Source organism: Engystomops pustulosus, chromosome 8 (assembly GCF_040894005.1).
Source record: "Engystomops pustulosus chromosome 8, aEngPut4.maternal, whole genome shotgun sequence".
Classification (NCBI taxonomy): domain Eukaryota; kingdom Metazoa; phylum Chordata; class Amphibia; order Anura; family Leptodactylidae; genus Engystomops; species Engystomops pustulosus.
Genome location: NC_092418.1, coordinates 118,792,861 through 118,814,053, shown reverse-complemented (window position 1 = coordinate 118,814,053; position 21,193 = coordinate 118,792,861). Strand labels below are relative to the sequence as shown.

General features: G+C 47.0%; 1 protein-coding gene across 3 annotated transcripts; it reads right to left on the bottom strand.

Annotated features, from left to right (window-relative positions):
- Positions 1-5,337: 5,337 nt before the first annotated feature.
- Positions 5,338-20,336, bottom strand: AAMP (angio associated migratory cell protein). 3 transcript variants are annotated; one of them, XM_072122404.1, is made up of 13 exons: positions 20,296-20,336; positions 18,383-18,702; positions 17,427-17,606; positions 17,177-17,332; positions 15,630-15,749; positions 15,060-15,199; positions 10,879-11,023; positions 10,409-10,492; positions 10,213-10,328; positions 9,899-10,002; positions 8,733-8,823; positions 7,883-8,037; positions 5,338-7,349 (listed from the first exon to the last, which is right to left on the bottom strand). In XM_072122404.1, the coding sequence occupies exons 3-13, from the start codon at positions 17,572-17,574 to the stop codon at positions 7,274-7,276; spliced, it is 1,335 nt and encodes a 444-aa protein (XP_071978505.1). In that variant the 5' UTR covers positions 17,575-17,606; positions 18,383-18,702; positions 20,296-20,336; the 3' UTR covers positions 5,338-7,273. The 3 variants fall into 3 exon arrangements, with proteins under 3 accessions (XP_071978505.1, XP_071978504.1, XP_071978506.1); XM_072122403.1 differs by having other exon boundaries at positions 17,427-17,609; positions 20,296-20,335; XM_072122405.1 differs by lacking the exons at positions 18,383-18,702; positions 20,296-20,336 and adding an exon at positions 18,053-18,069 and having other exon boundaries at positions 17,427-17,609.
- Between the last annotated feature and the right edge of the window lie 857 nt (positions 20,337-21,193).

Sequence of the window (21,193 nt, the reverse complement as noted above, 5' to 3'; positions counted from 1 at the left end):
GGACGTCCTGCGATGCTCTGCAGCCGATCCCTCCCCCCTGACCATCCGCATCTACAAGAGGAGGAAATCCTCCAACCCCAAGGAAAGAGGGTGGCTGAGTGCTGTATCTAAGCCACACCGTATCACACAGGAGAGGATAAGATACACAGCTCAGCAGACAGTATTGCACAGGATAGGATTAGATACACAGCTCAGCAGACAGTATCACACAGGATGGGATTAGATACACAGCTCAGCAGGCAGTATCACACAGGATAGGATTAGATACACAGCTCAGCAGTCAGTATCACACAGGATGGGATTAGATACACAGCTCAGCAGGCAGTATCACACAGGATAGGATTAGATACACAGCTCAGCAGACAGTATCACACAGGGGAGGATTAGATACACAGCTCAGCAGACAGTATCACACAGGATAGGATTAGATACACAGCTCAGCAGACAGTATCACACAGGATAGGATTAGATACACAGCTCAGCAGACGGTATCACACAGGAGAGGATTAGATACACAGCTCAGCAGACTGTGTCACACAGGAGATGATTAGATACACAGCTCAGCAGGCTGTATCACACAGGATAGGATTAGATACACAGCTCAGCAGGCTGTATCACACAGGATAGGATTAGATACACAGCTCAGCAGTCAGTATCACACAGGATAGGATTAGATACACAGCTCAGCAGTCAGTATCACACAGGAGAGGATTAGATACACAGCTCAGCAGACAGTATCACACAGGATAGGATTAGATACACAGCTCAGCAGACAGTATCACACAGGATAGGATTAGATACACAGCTCAGCAGACAGTATCACACAGGATAGGATTAGATACACAGCTCAGCAGACAGTATCACACATGATAGGATTAGATACACAGCTCAGCAGTCAGTATCACACAGGATAGGATTAGATACACAGCTCAGCAGTCAGTATCACACAGGAGAGGATTAGATACACAGCTCAGCAGACAGTATCACACAGGATAGGATTAGATACACAGCTCAGCAGACAGTATCACACAGGATAGGATTAGATACACAGCTCAGCAGACAGTATCACACAGGATAGGATTAGATACACAGCTCAGCAGACAGTATCACACAGGATAGGATTAGATACACAGCTCAGCAGACAGTATCACACAGGATAGGATTAGATACACAGCTCAGCAGACAGTATCACACAGGATAGGATTAGATACACAGCTCAGCAGACAGTATCACACAGGATAGGATTAGATACATGGACACATTGGGGGACATTTGTTATGGACTTTTTGGGGTGAAATTTTTGGCGCACAGTTACAGCTATGGACTTCCATTTTACCTTAATAAACGTAGAGACAGTTCTAAAGTTTTTCGGTCATGCGCCAATTCATTAACCCCTTGCGCCACCATCTAATATCCCAAGATTGGTGCACCAAGAACACGGCCCCCACTGTTCCTCTATTTACCTTTCCAGAATTTTCCTCTTTTTTATGTATTTAATGTTCTGGAATAACTTGTTCAAATTTATAAATCAAGAGGACTGACTGTGACCTGCCCAAAAACTTCCCAAAATAATCACATGGCGCCCATCACGTGGATCAGTGCATCTCATTGTCACCGTGTGTCATGCTGAGACTTGTAGTGCCGCACACAGCAGCTGCAGAGCCTCTGCCTCCTGATGTACAGCGCCACCTGGTGGCTGAGAACTGAACAGCAAATTACTTGTCACAATCACTTTCACTTCCAGATTCATGAACTTGGATATTTCCTGAGTTTGGTTAAATAAACAGCGGAGTCTGGAAGACGCGTCCATCATGAAGAACCAGAAATGAGAACAGATCCCAGGCCAGGAGAGAACTTCAAGAAGCCGCAGGCTATATATTCCCCATCCCTGAGGCAGTGCACATAACACAAGTGCAGATAGTGGAGGTTGCCCTGCAGTGCTGCCTCCTCTGTGCTCTAAACAGACCAATATCTGAGCTAAGATCAATTCCATGATGCCTCAGCTAAGCATCACATGGGCAGCTAGAGACTGTTCCATGTTTGCCTGCTGGGAGGACAGTGTTATTATCTTTCTCTATAACCTCCTAAAATCCAAGAGACCATAAGTATACAGTCAGGGAGGCTGCACCTTCATCTCCTACATCCTGTGTGACAGGGGACTGCCTAATCTTCAGTAGCAGCAGCTTTGCTGAGGACTTGTGTTGCCCCCTTGTAATAGGGAGCGGAGATGGGGGGTAACCCATAGCAGCCGCTGTGTAGCCGCAGAGAGGTTTCCCACACTGTGACACTTCCTTATCTTCAGTGATATTAGTCCATAGAAGTTTCTCAGCTCCGGCCCTTATCAGAGGGGTATTTATTCTCTGACCCGGATGTTGGTGTAACCTCAGGATCTTATTGTCCCCTGCCCCGGGCCGATAACTCTGTGTGTCCCTGGTAAACCTCCTAATGGTCCATTATTGGTCCAAAACACACAGAGGACAGGAGGACAAGACTCTCAGCATGAGCCCGAGCGCTGCAAGGACCAACGGCGCTCACATGGTACAAAATCACAATAACACTGATACTGACACACTGTGACGCACCGAGTGCAGAGCACAACACAGGGATTCCGAGTCTGTGTCATTTATAATCACCAGCAGGGGGCAGTGTCCTTCTATAATCACTAGGGGAGACTGTCCAATACCATGGCCCCCACATCATCACACCAGCAGGGGGCAGTGTCCTCCTATCACTGCTAGGGGAGACTGTCCTATACCATGGCCCCCCACATCATCACACCAGCAGGGGGCAGTGTCCTCCTATCACTGCTGGGGGTAACTGTCCTATACCATGGCCCCCCACATCATCACACCAGCAGGGGGCAGTGTCCTCCTATCACTGCTGGGGGTAACTGTCCTATACCATGGCCCCCCACATCATCACACCAGCAGGAGGCAGTGTGTCCTCCTATCACTACTAGGGGTGACTGTCCTATACCATGGCCCCCACATCATCACACCAGCAGGGGGCAGTGTGTCCTCCTATCACTACTAGTGGTAACTGTCCTGCACCATGGCTCCCCACACCAGCAGGGGGCAGTGTCCTTCTATAATCACTAGGGGAGACTGTCCAATACCATGGCCCCCACATCATCACACCAGCAGGGGGCAGTGTCCTCCTATCACTGCTAGGGGAGACTGTCCTATACCATGGCCCCCCACATCATCACACCAGCAGGGGGCAGTGTCCTCCTATCACTGCTGGGGGTAACTGTCCTATACCATGGCCCCCCACATCATCACACCAGCAGGGGGCAGTGTCCTCCTATCACTGCTGGGGGTAACTGTCCTATACCATGGCCCCCCACATCATCACACCAGCAGGAGGCAGTGTGTCCTCCTATCACTACTAGGGGTGACTGTCCTATACCATGGCCCCCACATCATCACACCAGCAGGGGGCAGTGTGTCCTCCTATCACTACTAGTGGTAACTGTCCTGCACCATGGCTCCCCACACCAGCAGGGGGCAGTGTCCTCCTATCACTACTAGGGGTGACTGTCCTATACCATGACCCCCACATCATCACACCAGCAGGGGGCAGTGTCCTCCTATCACTGCTAGGGGAGACTGTCCTATACCATGGCCCCCCACATCATCACACCAGCAGGGGGCAGTGTCCTCCTATCACTGCTGGGGGTAACTGTCCTATACCATGGCCCCCCACATCATCACACCAGCAGGGGGCAGTGTATCCTCCTATCACTACTAGGGGTGACTGTCCTATACCATGGCCCCCACATCATCACACCAGCAGGGGGCAGTGTGTCCTCCTATCACTACTAGTGGTAACTGTCCTGCACCATGGCTCCCCACACCAGCAGGGGGCAGTGTCCTCCTATCACTACTAGGGGTGACTGTCCTATACCATGACCCCCACATCATCACACCAGCAGGGGGCAGTGTCCTCCTATCACTACTAGGGGTGACTGTCCTATACCATGGCCCCCACATCATCAAAGCAGCAGGGGGCAGTGTCCTCCTATCACTGCTGGGGGTAACTGTCCTATACCATGGCCCCCACATCATCACACCAGCAGGGGGCAGTGTCCTCCTATCACTGCTGGGGGTAACTGTCCTATACCATGGCCCCCACATCATCACACCAGCAGGGGGCAGCGTGTCCTCCTATCACTACTAGGGGTGACTGTCCTATACCATGACCCCCACATCATCACACCAGCAGGGGGCAGTGTCCTCCTATCACTGCTGGGGGTAACTGTCCTATACCATGGCCCCCACATCATCACACCAGCAGGGGGCAGTGTCCTCCTATCACTGCTGGGGGTAACGGTCCTATACCATGGCCCACACATCATCACACCAGCAGGGGGCAGTGTCCTCCTATCACTACTAGGGGTGACTGTCCTATACCATGACCCCCACATCATCACACCAGCAGGGGGCAGCGTGTCCTCCTATCACTGCTGGGGGTAACTGTCCTATACCATGGCCCCCACATCATCACACCAGCAGGGGGCAGTGTCCTCCTATCACTGCTAGGGGTGACTGTCCTATACCATGGCCCCCACATCATCACACCAGCAGGGGGCAGTGTGTCCTCCTATCACTGCTAGGGGTGACTGTCCTATACCATGGCCCCACATCATCTCACCAGCAGGGGGCAGTGTCCTCCTATCACTGCTAGGGGTGACTGTCCTATATCATGGCTCCCACATCATCACACCAGCAGGGGGCAGTGTGTCCTCCTATCACTACTAGGGGTGACTGTCCTATACCATGACCCCCACATCATCACACCAGCAGGGGGCAGCGTGTCCTCCTATCACTACTAGGGGTGACTGTCCTATACCATGGCCCCCCACATCATCACACCAGCAGGGGGCAGTGTATCCTCCTATCACTACTAGGGGTGACTGTCCTATACCATGACCCCCACATCATCACACCAGCAGGGGGCAGTGTCCTCCTATCACTTCTGGGGGTGACTGACTGTCCTGCACCATGGCTCCCCACACCAGCAGGGGGCAGTGCGTCCTCCTATCATTTTTAGGGGGGCGATAGTCCTATACCATGGCTCCAATCATCAACACACCAGCAGGGGGCAGTCGCAAATTCCCAAAAAGTTTGACCCCCGTTTTTTTTTCTTTTACAAAATTTTCTTAAGTTTTTGGCTATTTTTGACTTCCTAATTCTGGTTTCCAGATCCTGTATCATATCGAAGAGCGATAGAGAACGTCAGGGAATCAATGAATGACTTTTTATATTTTATGAAACACTTTTCTTTTTTTTAAAGAATTTTTTGATACGTTGAAAATAAGGAACACTGGACAACTGGTATAAGAAAGCCTCCTCTTTAATAGTCTACAGCCTCATTCACACACAGAAATAACACAAGTCGTATAAATAATTGGGCGACTGCATTCAGGATCACAGGCGTCGTCATAGGAGGAGGGAAATTAAACAAAACTTTCACCTCCTGCAGCTCTTTACAGACTGATAGCCGCCGCTCTGCAGATTCCGGAACAGTTGGAATTTTCTTTCTAGCTTCTACCGTTCCAGAGCAATCAGTTCCAGAAGTTGAAGCTGATAGGTCCTAGCTCCTCCCACATGACTCATTAGCAGATTAGTTTCTAAAACTAACGACACAGATTTCTCAGGAACGGTAGAAGCTAGAGGAAAAATTCCAACTGCACTGGGCTCAGTGGAGCACAACCTACACAGTGTTGGGGTCGGTGGTGAAGGTGAAAGGTCCCCTTTAAAGGCGATTTTTAGGTGCAAAAAGGCACTCACATCACAAATCTGAACCAGCTCCTATTTAATGACCAAAACGTTCATATATTTAGAAGTCGGCAGTGATCCCGCTGTCTGTGGCCTATGCTGGAGAAGCGGCTGTATTGGGGGAGGGGCAAATTCATAAAGAAAAAAAAAAAACAGACAAGGGAAGCAAATTCCTCCAATTATATTTCAAGTAACAGATAAATAACACGTTTCTCTGTATAAAAGTATCTGAACAGTAAAGAGGGAGGGCAGTCCGGTACAATACGGCTGCCCGGAAATTATAACCACTACTGATATAATAGTCAGTATTGCGCTTTACGCTTTTTAGTTTTTTTGTTTTTTTTTTGCCTGTCGCTTTTACCTCTCATCTAATTTTAGGATTCGTTCTATAAACTTCTATCCCAGTTCCATAAAAACAAGTCCAACAAATTCATATATATATCCGAGATATATACATTTACACATTGTACATTATAAATTTTTTTTTTTTTTTATTATATTTTCTCAGCCTAGCCTTGCAAAAGTAATGTAAAGAGCCCTTACATATCATAAGAAAAAAACAAAAAACCCCAAAAACTCCATCTCATGCTCGGAGGATATAAATTTACCTGAAATTTTAAATATATTTTTTATAGATCCCCCCCCCATTTTGCTCCCTATGTAAATCCAGTTAAATTAAACTTCCTACAAAATTAGGATAAGGATGGAATTAGGAAAAAAAAAACAAAAACAGAAATGGGTTGGTGCCCACCTGCTGAACACTACAACTCCCAGCATGCCCCGGCTGTAATCTAAATAGAAATATAGGATAATTCTGCCACTGGATTGGAGAATTATTTTACTGTAAATATAAATCTCCTGTAAAAACCGGAAACGTCCAGGCTCTCGATACGTTTTGGTTGCATTTTTTATTGCGTTTTGAAACGCATCACGACAGCTGAGAGGAGGTTATTTTCCGAATTACATTACTGTTAACATTTGCGTTAACATAGCATTTGCATTGCGTTTTGTAAAGGCATATGTCAACAATGTGTTTAAGCTAACATTTTGTTAACGCATATATTGATAATGAGTTTGGTAACATTTTGTTAACACATTGGTAACATGTGCGTAAACGTCGTTTTAACACAACTTCTTGTAAACGCAAATGTTAACAGTAATGTAATTCGGAAAATCACCTCATCTCAGCTGCCATGATGCGTTTCAAAACTCAGTGAAAACGCAACCAAATGCGCTGTGTGACCGCGCCCCAACTCAGTATCAGTATCTCCATCCTTATACCCCTCCCCCAGACCCTCAAAAAAAAAATTGAAAATTCTGTGAAATCTAGATACATGTGACTCTACGTACATACAACGTATAAGTACGTTAACAGATGCATCCGCAGCGCCATAACAGGTACAGGAGAGAACAGATCGCCGGCCTCCTTAAAGGGACGGTCATAGGGGGTGGGGCTTTACAGTGAGCAGACGGGCGCAGAGGATCAGGCGCGTCTAGCGGTCGGGTCGCTGCACACAGAATACTTTCGCCTTGTGATCGCCGGAGGCGGTGACCACGATGGAAGCGTCTCTGAAAAACAGGAAATCAAAATGATCAAAAAGCCGTTTCAGAATCAGGCCACGCCCCCAAATCACAGGGGGCGTCCAATTACAGCAGATCCAGGATGTTCATGTAAAGTTGTTAAATTTTACAAAATACTTTTTTTTCTATATTTCACAATTTTAAATGAAATTTTAATTCCTGCACCTGAACGTTTTGTTTGCAAAGACACTTTGTTACTTACCGAATAACATCCCAGGTTATCAAAAATATCCAAAAATCTAGTCTGGTCAAAAGTGCGGTCGGCCCTATGATCACCGAAATGTGGCGATATGGAACGCGACTGATGACAGGAAGTCACATGATTTTACCACGTAACCTAGGGCGGAGCTTCAAGAAGACTTGTGAGGAAGTGACATCAGTGCAGGGATAGCTCCACCCCTGAGGATCTGACATCACCAATTCTTTCCACATAACTCCGCCCCCTCTACATCTGCAGCCGCCACACACTTTGCGCACAAATGGTTTTTGCTTTACAACCGGCAGTAGAGGCGGATACTCACTTGTTAAGTGCAAAGTCCAGGATCTCGGCGGAGTGGCCGCAGTATTCACTGATCATTTTCCCAGATCTGGAGTCCCACAGACGGACGGCCCCGTCCAGGCTGCAGGTGTAGATGACAGGAGAGTTGTCCTCCCACAGGAGCTGGACGATGCCGGACTGAAGAACAGAGGAGAAGGTCAGCGGCCAACCATAACTATCCCCCACATCCTCATCTAGAGCCGCGGAGGATGACATGACCCCAAGGGAACCCAAGGATGTCAGATCTATGGGCCACAGCAAGTAATGAGTGTACACAAGTCAGAGAAAACCCACGGAAATATGAAGTTCAGATGTGGAATCAGACCTTTGTGTGTGTTGTTAGTAGCAGCAGGACTGTCACATATGGATTTATATTCCAGGATTGTAGCTTCTCCAAGAGCACAGGAGATCTGTCCTCACACTGCTGTGCTCTGTGCATGAAAATGCTACACAACTCCTTCCATTTATAAGGAATGAAACCTGTAGAGGCTTCTGGTTGCTCGGCAGCAGCTGTGAAGCAGCTCAATACTGCACAGAGAACAGCAGTGTGAGGAAAATCCTTGAATGTAAATCCTAAATTTCCCAGCTCTGCTGCTATGATTACACCTCTCCATGGACGATACCTTATACTGGCTGCAGAGAGCACAGAGCAAAGTCATTTGAGAAACAAGCCCCCCCCCCCCCCCCCCCAGAAGAATCCCGGAATATATCACAGTCCTGCTGTTACTAACAATACACATAGAGGTATCACTACACATCTATCCAGGGACTATTCCCAGCACTGGCTGTCCTGAAGCCTACATGTGCACGAGGTATACTCAGAGATCACTCACTTCGTGCTGACACCGGTGTCTCAGAGTCTGTGTAGACACGTCATAGATTGCCAGAGTCCCATCGAGGTAGCCGACGGCGGCCAGAGGCAGACTGCAAAGACAGAGGGGGTTCAGTGACTAGTCCGGACACCCCTCCTTATACCCTGCCGTGGTCTCTTCCACAACACTTGACTGCATCACTTTGGAACAGACCACTGTACACAGGCACATGAGGGGTGTTCCAATTACACTATAAAAACACGGAAAAAACTGTCCTTTAGTCTGGTTTTCCATTATTTGAAGTGCAAATACCTCCTCATTATCTACCCAGAAGATAAATTAATGGGTAAGGGATGCAGCTTTGCATAGAGGTCTAAAAGGGGTCTTCACATTCCAGCAAAATTGCCATCATTGTTTATAGGATTGAGGGTGCGGTCACACATCGCGTTTAAAAACACATCGCAAAAGCTGAAGAGAGATTTGCCCAATTAAACAGCTGTTAACACTTGTCTTTACAAAACGCAACTGTTAATCCATTGTTAACACATTGTTAACACACATGCATTTTGTTAACAACTGTTTAATTGGGCAAACCTCTCTTCAGCGTTAACAACGACGTGTGACTGCATCCTGAGGGTGCACTCACACCTTGCAGTTAAGACTGCATCGCAATCAGCGTGGAGGTGGGTTTAGGTGCATTTGTGGAACAGGTTTTTCCCTTCAAAATCAAATTTACTCTTTCAGTTCAGTTCTCTTTCACCTGGTAAATCCCCAAAACTATGCAAATCTCGAACGATTGTGATACAGGTGTAACAGCAACCTGTGACTGCACCCGAAAAACTTCTACAATTTTCCAATATATTTTGCTTTCTAGATCTCTGCTTGCTGTCATTCTATAGAAAGCTTCTTAGGTTTACTTCCTGTGGACAATATCTGACATCGGTCGCACAGCTCTCAGACTGTAATAAGAGGATTTTGTGTTACAACAATCATCATCAGTTTTCATCCACTGGAAATAAACATTGAAACTTCCCATACAATGACAGCAAGCAGAGGTCTAGGGGACCATCGGGAACTGATACAGAAAGTATATTGGAAATTTTATAACTTAACATTACACAAACAATAATAATTACTGGGTGAAATGAGATGACCCCCCGCCCCTTTAAATGATGTAGATCACGTACACACTGCAGAATCCCACAGACTCCACGGAGTTGGTATCTGCTTCACCTTCTTCACGCTTTGAGGCTTTGGACACGTTACTTTCTGTCCGGAAGACTCCAACAACCTACAAACATGGAATGACGACAGAATAATAACAGCTTGAGGTAGATTGATGACAGGGGAGCCAGCAGCAACCCCCCAGGAGATCAGGTGTTAACTTAGCAACTGAGCATGTGCGTCCCCAGCACTAAGGTGGACGTGTACATTGTTATACACTGAACACCAGGGGGCGCCAAACTCATAACAATACAGAGAGTTATATCACAATCCTCACCTTCCCAGTGGCCGTATTCACCATTTTTGTATCACAATCAACAGAACCGGTGAGAATGAGGCTACCATCAGCATTAGAGGAGACACAGGTTAGCGGTCCGGAATGGGCGTCACTACCTGCACAACAAGACAAAGGTCACCAGCCTTCGATAACATTACAGTGTAACAGTTCTGCAGTACACAGATACATCATGTACCTTTCAGGACGTGCAGAGTGCTCCCCTGCTTGAGGTCCCAGAGCCGCACACTCCCGTCTTCATAACCCACCACCGCCGTCTTACCTTACAGACAAAGAAAATACTTCAATAATACAATTTAAGGCTATACGTAGCGGGCAACGGCAGTGTACGGGGAGAGGAGGAGGAGGTGAGCGCATCTCACCCCCGCCCCTCTCCATAGCAACCTATGGCGCAGTATTACGGGAAAAGATAGGACATGTCCTATCTTTTTCCCGGGTACGGAACGGTACGGTGCCGCACCGTACTGCTCCCGTAGGGTGCCGTGCGCCCATAGGAGTGTATGGGGGACGTATATTGGCCGTATATACGTCCTCCATACGTTCGTGTGAATGTAGCCTAAAGGTCACTGAGAACAGGAACTGATAAAGGGAAAATATACAAATAATATCCTTTAGATGTTAAATAGTCATGTACCAAGATAAACTCACCATCCGGTAAAAACTGTCCACAGGTGGCCGGGCAGTTAGGTCCTTGGAAGGTTTTGCACTCACCGCTGGGGATTTTCCACATCCAGGTATTGCCATCGGCTGTGCCACATAGTAACACATGGGCACAAGGATGCCACTCCAACCACTGCAAGACGACACATAACTACTATAATACTGCCCCCTATGTACAAGAATATAACTACTATAATACTGCCCCCTATGTACAAGAATATAACTACTATAATACTGCCCCCTATGTACAGGAATATAACTACTATAATACTGCCCCCTATGTACAGGAATATAACTACTATAATACTGCCCCCTATGTACAAGAATATAACTACTATAATACTGCTCCCTATGTACAAGAATATAACTACTATAATACTGCCCCCTATGTACAGGAATATATCTACTATAATACTGCCCCCTATGTACAGGAATATAACTACTATAATACTGCAACCTATGTACAAGAATATAACTACTATAATACTGCCCCCTATGTACAGGGATATAACTACTATAATACTGCCCCCTATGTACAGGGATATAACTACTATAATACTGCCCCCCTATGTACAGGAATATAACTACTATAATACTGCCCCCTATGTACAAGAATATAACCACTATAATACTGCCCCCTATGTACAGGAATATAACTACTATAATACTGCCCCCTATGTACAAGTATATAACTACTATAATACTGCCCCCTATGTACAGGAATATAACTACTATAATACTGCCCCCTATGTACAAGAATATAACTACTATAATACTGTCCCCTATGTACAAGAATATAACTACTATAATACTGCCCCCTATGTACAAGAATATAACTACTATAATACTGCCCCCTATGTACAGGAATATAACTACTATAATACTGCCTCCTATGTACAGGAATATAACTACTATAATACTGCCCCCTATGTACAGGAATATAGCTGCTATAATACTGCCCCCTATGTACAAGAATATAACTACTATAATACTGCCCCCTATGTACAGGAATATAACTACTATAATACTGCCCCCTATGTACAGGAATATAACTACTATAATACTGCCCCCTATGTACAAGAATATAACTACTATAATACTGCCCCCTATGTACAGGAATATAACTACTATAATACTGCCCCCTATGTACAAGAATATAACTACTATAATACTGCCCCCTATGTACAGGAATATAACTACTATAATACCGCCCCCTATGTACAAGAATATAACTACTATAATACTGCCCCCTATGTACAAGAATATAACTACTATAATACTGCCCCCTATGTACAGGAATATAACTACTATAATACTGCCCCCTATGTGCAAGAATATAACTACTATAATACTGCCCCCTATGTGCAAGAATATAACCACTATAATACTGCCCCCTATGTACAAGAATATAACTACTATAATACTGCCCCCCTATGTACAGGAATATAACTACTATAATACTGCCCCCTATGTACAGGAATATAACTACTATAATACTGCCCCCTATGTACAGGCATATAACTACTATAATACTGCTCCCTATGTACAGGAATATAACTACTATAATACTGCCCTCTATGTACAGGAATATAACTACTATAATACTGCTCCCTATGTACAGGAATATAACTACTATAATACTGCTCCCTATGTACAGGAATATAACTACTATAATACTGCCCCCTATGTACAAGAATATAACTACTATAATACTGCTCCTATTTACAAGAATATAACTACTATAATACTGCCCCCTATGTACAAGAATATAACTACTATAATACTGCCCCCTATGTACAAGAATATAACTACTATAATACTGCCCCCTATGTACAGGAATATAACTACTATAATACCGCCCCCTATGTACAAGAATATAACTACTATAATACCGCCCCCTATGTACAAGAATATAACTACTATAATACTGCCCCCTATGTACAAGAATATAACTACTATAATACTGCCCCCTATGTACAGGAATATAACTACTATAATACTGCCCCCTATGTGCAAGAATATAACTACTATAACACTGCCCCCTATGTGCAAGAATATAACCACTATAATACTGCCCCCTATGTACAAGAATATAACTACTATAATACTGCCCCCCTATGTACAGGAATATAACTACTATAATACTGCCCCCCTATGTACAGGAATATAACTACTATAATACTGCCCCCTATGTACAGGAATATAACTACTATAATACTGCCCCCTATGTACAGGCATATAACTACTATAATACTGCCCCCTATATACAAGAATATAACTACTATAATACTGCCCCTACGTACAGGAATATAACTACTATAATACTACCCCCTATGTACAGGAATATAACTACTATAATACTACCCCCTATGTACAGGAATATAACTACTATAATACTGCCCCCTATGTACAGGATATAACTACTATAATACTGCCCCCTATGTACAGGAATATAACTACTATAATACTGCCCCCTATGTACAGGAATATAACTACTATAATACTGCCCCCTATGTACAGGAATATAACTACTATAATACTGCCCCCTATGTACAAGAATATAACTACTATAATACTGCCCCCTATGTGCAAGAATATAACCACTATAATACTGCCCCCTATGTACAAGAATATAACTACTATAATACTGCCCCCCTATGTACAGGAATATAACTACTATAATACTGCCCCCCTATGTACAGGAATATAACTACTATAATACTGCCCCCTATGTACAGGAATATAACTACTATAATACTGCCCCCTATGTACAGGAATATAACTACTATAATACTGCCCCCTATATACAAGAATATAACTACTATAATACTGCCCCTACGTACAGGAATATAACTACTATAATACTACCCCCTATGTACAGGAATATAACTACTATAATACTACCCCCTATGTACAGGAATATAACTACTATAATACTGCCCCCTATGTACAGGATATAACTACTATAATACTGCCCCCTATGTACAGGAATATAACTACTATAATACTGCCCCCTATGTACAGGAATATAACTACTATAATACTGCCCCCTATGTACAGGAATATAACTACTATAATACTGCCCCCTATGTACAAGAATATAACTACTATAATACTGCCCCCTATGTACAGGAATATAACTACTATAATACTGCCCCCATATGTACAAGAATATAACTACTATAATACTGCCCCTACGTACAGGAATATAACTACTATAATACTGCCCCCTATGTACAGGAATATAACTACTATAATACTGCCCCTACGTACAGGAATATAACTACTATAATACTGCCCCCTATGTACAGGAATATAACTACTATAACACTGCCCCCTATGTACAAGAATATAACTACTATAATACTGCCCCCTATGTACAGGAATATAAATACTATAATACTGCCCCCTATGTACAGGAATATAACTACTATAATACTGCCCCCTATGTACAGGAATATAACTACTATAATACTGCCCCCTATGTACAGGAATATAACTACTATAATACTGCCCCCTATGTACAAGAATATAACTACTATAATACTGCCCCCTATGTACAGGAATATAAATACTATAATACTGCCCCCTATGTACAGGAATATAACTACTATAATACTGCCCCCTATGTACAAGAATATAACTACTATAATACTGCCCCCTATGTACAGGAATATAACTACTATAATACTACCCCCTATGTACAGGAATATAACTACTATAATACTGCCCCCTATGTACAGGAATATAAATACTATAATACTGCCCCCTATGTACAGGAATATAACTACTATAATACTGCCCCCTATGTACAGGAATATAAATACTATAATACTGCCCCCTATGTACAAGAATATAACTACTATAATACTGCCCCCTATGTACAGGAATATAAATACTATAATACTGCCCCCTATGTACAGGAATATAACTACTATAATACTGCCCCCTATGTACAAGAATATAACTACTATAATACTGCCCCCTATGTACAGGAATATAACTACTATAATACTACCCCCTATGTACAGGAATATAACTACTATAATACTGCCCCCTATGTACAGGAATATAAATACTATAATACTGCCCCCTATGTACAGGAATATAACTACTATAATACTGCCCCCTATGTACAGGAATATAACTACTACAATATTGACTCTCACCTCTAGGTCAGCCACTTCAAATGACCAGATCTCCTTTGTGTCCTCCACCTTCCACACCTTGATAAGTCCGCTCATGTCTCCTGTGGCCACCATGGAGGAGTCGTGGCTGAATGTGGCACAGGTTACAGAGTCCTTGTGCCCTGGAAACATTATATATGTACAGATCAGGACAGGTGACAATGCGGTATAATAATTGTACTGTATACACCAGTAATGGAGGTGCATGGCATAGAGCAGTGGTGGCAAACCTATGGCACTCGGAGGCCTCTCTGTGGGCACACTTGCTGTCTCCCAGGCACAGAGTTTGCCAGACATGGCATCTTCCTGCAGTCTCAGGCAGTACTAGTGCCCTAAAATTTTAAAGTGACCCATCCTGTGCTGCTTGGTCCTGTCTGAAGAGTGCGGAGGTGTGGACAGGGTCGGATTGGAGCCCCAAATATCTGGTAGCAATACGTTTTTTACTGCCTAAATTGCTGTGTTGGCACTTTGGGTAAAGCTAGTGTTTTTTGGGTCTCATTTTGGGCACTCGATCTCTAGAAGGTTCTCCATCACTGGCCTAGGATCACTCACCGGTGCACTCAAACATGGTCTCCCCATCAGTTATTCTCCAGACACAGGCCTTGTCGTCCTCCCCCCCGGTCACGGCCAGGGCGTTCTCCTTGGGGTCCAGGCTGACGCAGAACACAGAGGCTGCCGAGAGAAGGGACAAGGGACATGAGACACCGACAGAGGGGGAAGAGGAAGAGACGTGGAAACACGTGAAGGGAAAGGTTTTCATGGTGCAATTACACAGGGAACTCCGAGCCATGGAGCCGAGATGGGAGGAAACCGGAAAATACCCAGCGGGAATGATTGGGACACTTTCATTATCATTAGTCTGGTCGCAGTCCTGTCTCATACCTCTTCTCCTTCATATAAACCCTCATCTCCAGTCCGGTCGTCAGTCCCGCCCCTTCTCCAGTCCGGTCGTCAGTCCCGCCCCTTCTCCAGTCCGGTCGTCAGTCCCGCCCCTTCTCCAGTCCGGTCGTCAGTCCCGCCCCTTCTCCAGTCCGGTCGTCAGTCCCGCCCCTTCTCCAGTCCGGTCGTCAGTCCCGCCCCGTCTCCAGTCCGGTCGTCAGTCCCGCCCCGTCTCCAGTCCGGTCGTCAGTCCCGCCCCGTCTCCAGTCCGGTCGTCAGTCCCGCCCCGTCTCCAGTCCGGTCGTCAGTCCCGCCCCGTCTCCAGTCCGGTCGTCAGTCCCGCCCCGTCTCCAGTCCGGTCGTCAGTCCCGCCCCGTCTCCAGTCCGGTCGTCAGTCCCGCCCCGTCTCCAGTCCGGTCGTCAGTCCCGCCCCGTCTCCAGTCCGGTCGTCAGTCCCGCCCCGTCTCCAGTCCGGTCGTCAGTCCCGCCCCGTCTCCAGTCCGGTCGTCAGTCCCGCCTCGTCTCCAGTCCGGTCGTCAGTCCCGCCTCGTCTCCAGTCCGGTCGTCAGTCCCGCCTCGTCTCCAGTCCGGTCGTCAGTCCCGCCTCGTCTCCAGTCCGGTCGTCAGTCCCGCCTCGTCTCCAGTCCGGTCGTCAGTCCCGCCTCGTCTCCAGTCCGGTCGTCAGTCCCGCCTCGTCTCCAGTCCGGTCGTCAGTCCCGCCTCGTCTCCAGTCCGGTCGTCAGTCCCGCCTCGTCTCCAGTCCGGTCGTCAGTCCCGCCTCGTCTCCAGTCCGGTCGTCAGTCCCGCCTCGTCTCCAGTCCGGTCGTCGGTCCCGCCTCGTCTCCAGTCCGGTCATCGGTCCCGTCTCATGTCCAGTCCGGTCATCGGTCCCGTCTCATGTCCAGTCCGGTCATCGGTCCCGTCTCGTCTCCAGTCCGGTCATCGGTCCCGTCTCGTCTCCAGTCCGGTCATCGGTCCCGTCTCATCTCCCTGCGCGTCCGCAGCTCCTCCCCTACACTTCCCATCTCTGCTGAATTCCCTGCGCCAATTTCCCGTCGTGTCTTGTCCCCCTCTCCCTTCTTGTCCCTCCGTCCGTCTTGTCTGTAGTTCAGTCGCTCTGCCTCGTCTCGTCTTACAAATGGACCAAGCGAAATATGGGAGTAAAACCTGATGTGAATGAGCCCTTCCCCCTGCAGCCTGAGGCGGGGGCTGGTACCTACCTGTGTGCTTCGAGTAGGTGAGCTCACTGTCATCATGGGGGTCGGCTCCTTCCTCCACGCCCTCATCCTCCGTCTCCCACTCCTCATCTCCCATTTCTCCATCTTCATCTGGTTCATCCGCAAAATCCACGTCCTCCATGTCGCTGGCCAGGTCGTCTGAGGGGAGGAGCATTAGATATTCAATGTTTGTTAGCGCCATGATGCCACAGGTGTCCTCACCAGCACCGTTACACTGGTTCTGATCGCTTACCTGGGTCTGGTTCTGCTTCATTCAGCTCCAGCACCTCAATGATCTCTTCATCTTCATGAAACTCCACTGCGGCGGCTGCGGCTCCTTCTTCAGGCTCCGGACTGGGCGACCCGGAACCGCCTCCATCACCACCCGCCGCTCCTTCCATCGCCTTCGGGACCCCGGGACACAGGGCGGCAGCTGCTGCAGAGATACAGAGACTTACTGAAACACTGTGACGAAACAAAGTCTGACACGCAGCTGGACCAATGATCAGCCGTCGTGTGAGGAAGATTCTCTGACTTCTAATATCTTCAATCCCAGGATTGTTATGGATCTAATAGACTAAGCTTCAGGCCATGATCTCTGCTTGCTGTCAACAAACAGGAACATTCCCAATCATCCAGATGCTGCAGGTCAGTTATAATGGCATCCCATTCCGACCAATCACAGATCCCTCCTGATACAATGTATTCATCCAGATTTCTGACAAACAAATCTAACAAACCCCCAGCTGGGAAACGTCTCGGTACTTTACATGTTCTCTGCCTCCATAGATAATACAGAGCGTTACAATTCACTGACAGCAAGCAGTAAACTGTAAAAAAAACATAATAATAACTAATGGAGTCTAGTTAATTACTCACAAGAAAATGTATTTCTGATTAGTTCCAGGAGTGACACCTTCAGGGAGATTTTGGGCACTAATCACCGATCCATTAGAACCTCCGGGAGGTTTGTGACTTCTTCAAACTTTAGGCCAATGTTTTGTACTGAAGGGAACTCCCTGTATCATGTGACCACAGTGATGTGACCCGGAGGACTGGACATCACGTGGCAGGAGCAGCCCTGACCTCTGACCCCTCCGCACTTTCCACGAGACCGATAGACCCTTTCACTGCCGCATGCCCCGGGTTACAATGAGTGATACAGGGTCACTGAGCGCCCGGGCCCCGCTCTGAGATGCGGGTACTTACAGCAGAGTGTAGCGGAGCAGGTGCGGGTAGCGGGGCCCCTCCGGTCCTCTCCGGCCTGCAGCAGCTCCCGGACACACGTGGGCGCTCCTCCTTCCCCGCACACGCCGCAACCAAACCCGCACCGTCAGCTGGGACGGGGGCGGGACTCTGCGCAGCCAATAGAATCTTAGGATAGTAATAGTGACCAATCAGAAGCGCACGATATTCTAACAAGTCAGAGTGACCGCACAGAACGGGCACATAAACAAGGTAGAGTGCGCATGCTCAACGCGGCGCCTCATGGGAGTTGTAGTTTGCTTCGGCATCACGGGGTCTGAAAGCTAAGAGATTAAAAAGTTATTAAAAAGAGAGGAGGACACCCCCCCCCCATAACAGTGTCACCTACACATCCCCCATAACAGTGTCACCTACACATCCCCCCATAACAGTGTCACCTACACATCCCCCCATAACAGTGTCACCTACACATCCCCCATAACAGTGTCACCTACACATCCCCCCATAACAGTGTCATCTACACATCCCCCCATAACAGTGTCATCTACACATCCCCCATAACAGTGTCACCTACACCCCCCCCCCATAACAGTGTCACCTACACATCCCCCCCATAACAGTGTCACCTACACATCCCCCATAACAGTGTCACCTACACATCCCCCATAACAGTGTCACCTACACATCCCCCCATAACAGTGTCATCTACACATCCCCCCATAACAGTGTCATCTACACATCCCCCCATAACAGTGTCATCTACACATTCCCCCATAACAGTGTCACCTACACATCCCCTATAACAGTGTCATCTACACATTCCCCCATAACAGTGTCACCTACACATCCCCCATAACAGTGTCACCTACACATCCCCCCCATAACAGTGTCACCTGCACATCCCCCATAACAGTGTCATCTACACATCCCCCATAACAGTGTCACCTACACATCCCCCATAACAGTGTCACCTACACATCCCCCATAACAGTGTCACCTACACATCCCCCATAACAGTGTCACCTACACATCCCCCATAACAGTGTCACCTACACATCCCCCCATAACAGTGTCACCTACACATCCCCCATAACAGTGTCACCTACACATCCCCCATAACAGTGTCACCTACACATCCCCCCATAACAGTGTCACCTACACATCCCCCATAACAGTGTCACCTACACATCCCCCATAACAGTGTCACCTACACATCCCCCATAACAGTGTCATCTACACATCCCCCCCATAACAGTGTCACCTGCACATCCCCCATAACAGTGTCACCTACACATCCCCCCCATAACAGTGTCACCTACACATCCCCCCCATAACAGTGTCACCTACACATCCCCCCATAACAGTGTCACCTACACATCCCCCATAACAGTGTCACCTACACATCCCCCATAACAGTGTCACCTACACATCCCCCCATAACAGTGTCACCTACACATCCCCCCATAACAGTGTCATCTACACATCCCCCCATAACAGTGTCATCTACACATCCCCCATAACAGTGTCACCTACACATCCCCCATAACAGTGTCACCTACACATCCCCCCATAACAGTGTCACCTACACATCCCACATAACAGTGTCATCTACACATCCCCCCATAACAGTGTCATCTACACATCCCCCCATAACAGTGTCATCTACACATCCCCCCATAACAGTGTCACCTACACATCCCCCCATAACAGTGTCACCTACACATCCCCCCATAACAGTGTCACCTACACCCCCCCCCATAACAGTGTCACCTACACATCCCCCCATAACAGTGTCACCTACACCCCCCCCCCCCCCCCCCCATAACAGTGTCACCTACACATCCCCCATAACAGTGTCACCTACACATCCCCCATAACAGTGTCACCTACACATCCCCCATAACAGTGTCACCTACACATCCCCCATTACTCTCTGGTAGAAGCCGCTGTTGAGTTGCACACTGGAAAAAAAAAAAAAAGCTTCAGCTTTTATAAACTACAACTCCCACAATGCAATGTGTTCTGCAGGAAGTGGGAGGTATAAATTGTGCGGTAGGCGGAGTCAGGTGGAAGATGGCAGCTTCTGGGGTCGCAATGCTGCTGGCAGGGGGCATCAGGAGCCGCTGGGGTAAGGGGGGCAGTCACTGCTGGGGCCCCATATAGGAGAGGACTGGTGACCCCCAGGGTGTGCTGGGACATGTAGTGCTTATCAGCCATGAGATTCCTGGCCTCTGAATATATATATATATGATAATCCCTCATTATTTCTGTCATAGTCTCTACACGGATCCCCCTCCTGAGACCCTCAATAGCCGAAAAAGCCAAATCTGTGCACACAACGTCACCACCACGTGCCGCCCCAAAGAGCGAGGAGCCGGAGTACAGGAATAACATGTACATCGCCGGAGCCAAAGCCAAGAATCCCATGAAGAAGGTGGGGTTTGCCTGGTAAGTGGGACTGTGCGAGATAGAATAGTGAGTGCAGCTCTGAGGTATAATACAGGATGTAACTCAGGATCAGTACAGGATAAGTAATGTCATGTATGTACACAGTGACTGCACCAGCAGCAGAATAGTGAGTGCAGCTCTGGAGTATAATATAGGATGTAACTCAGGATCAGTACAGGATAAGTAATGTCATGTATGTACACAGTGACTGCACCAGCAGCAGAATAGTGAGTGCAGCTCTGGGGGTATAATACAGGATGTAACTCAGGATCAGTACAGGATAAGTAATGCCATGTATGTACACAGTGACTGCACCAGCAGCAGAATAGTGAGTGCAGCTCTGGAGTATAATACAGGATGTAACTC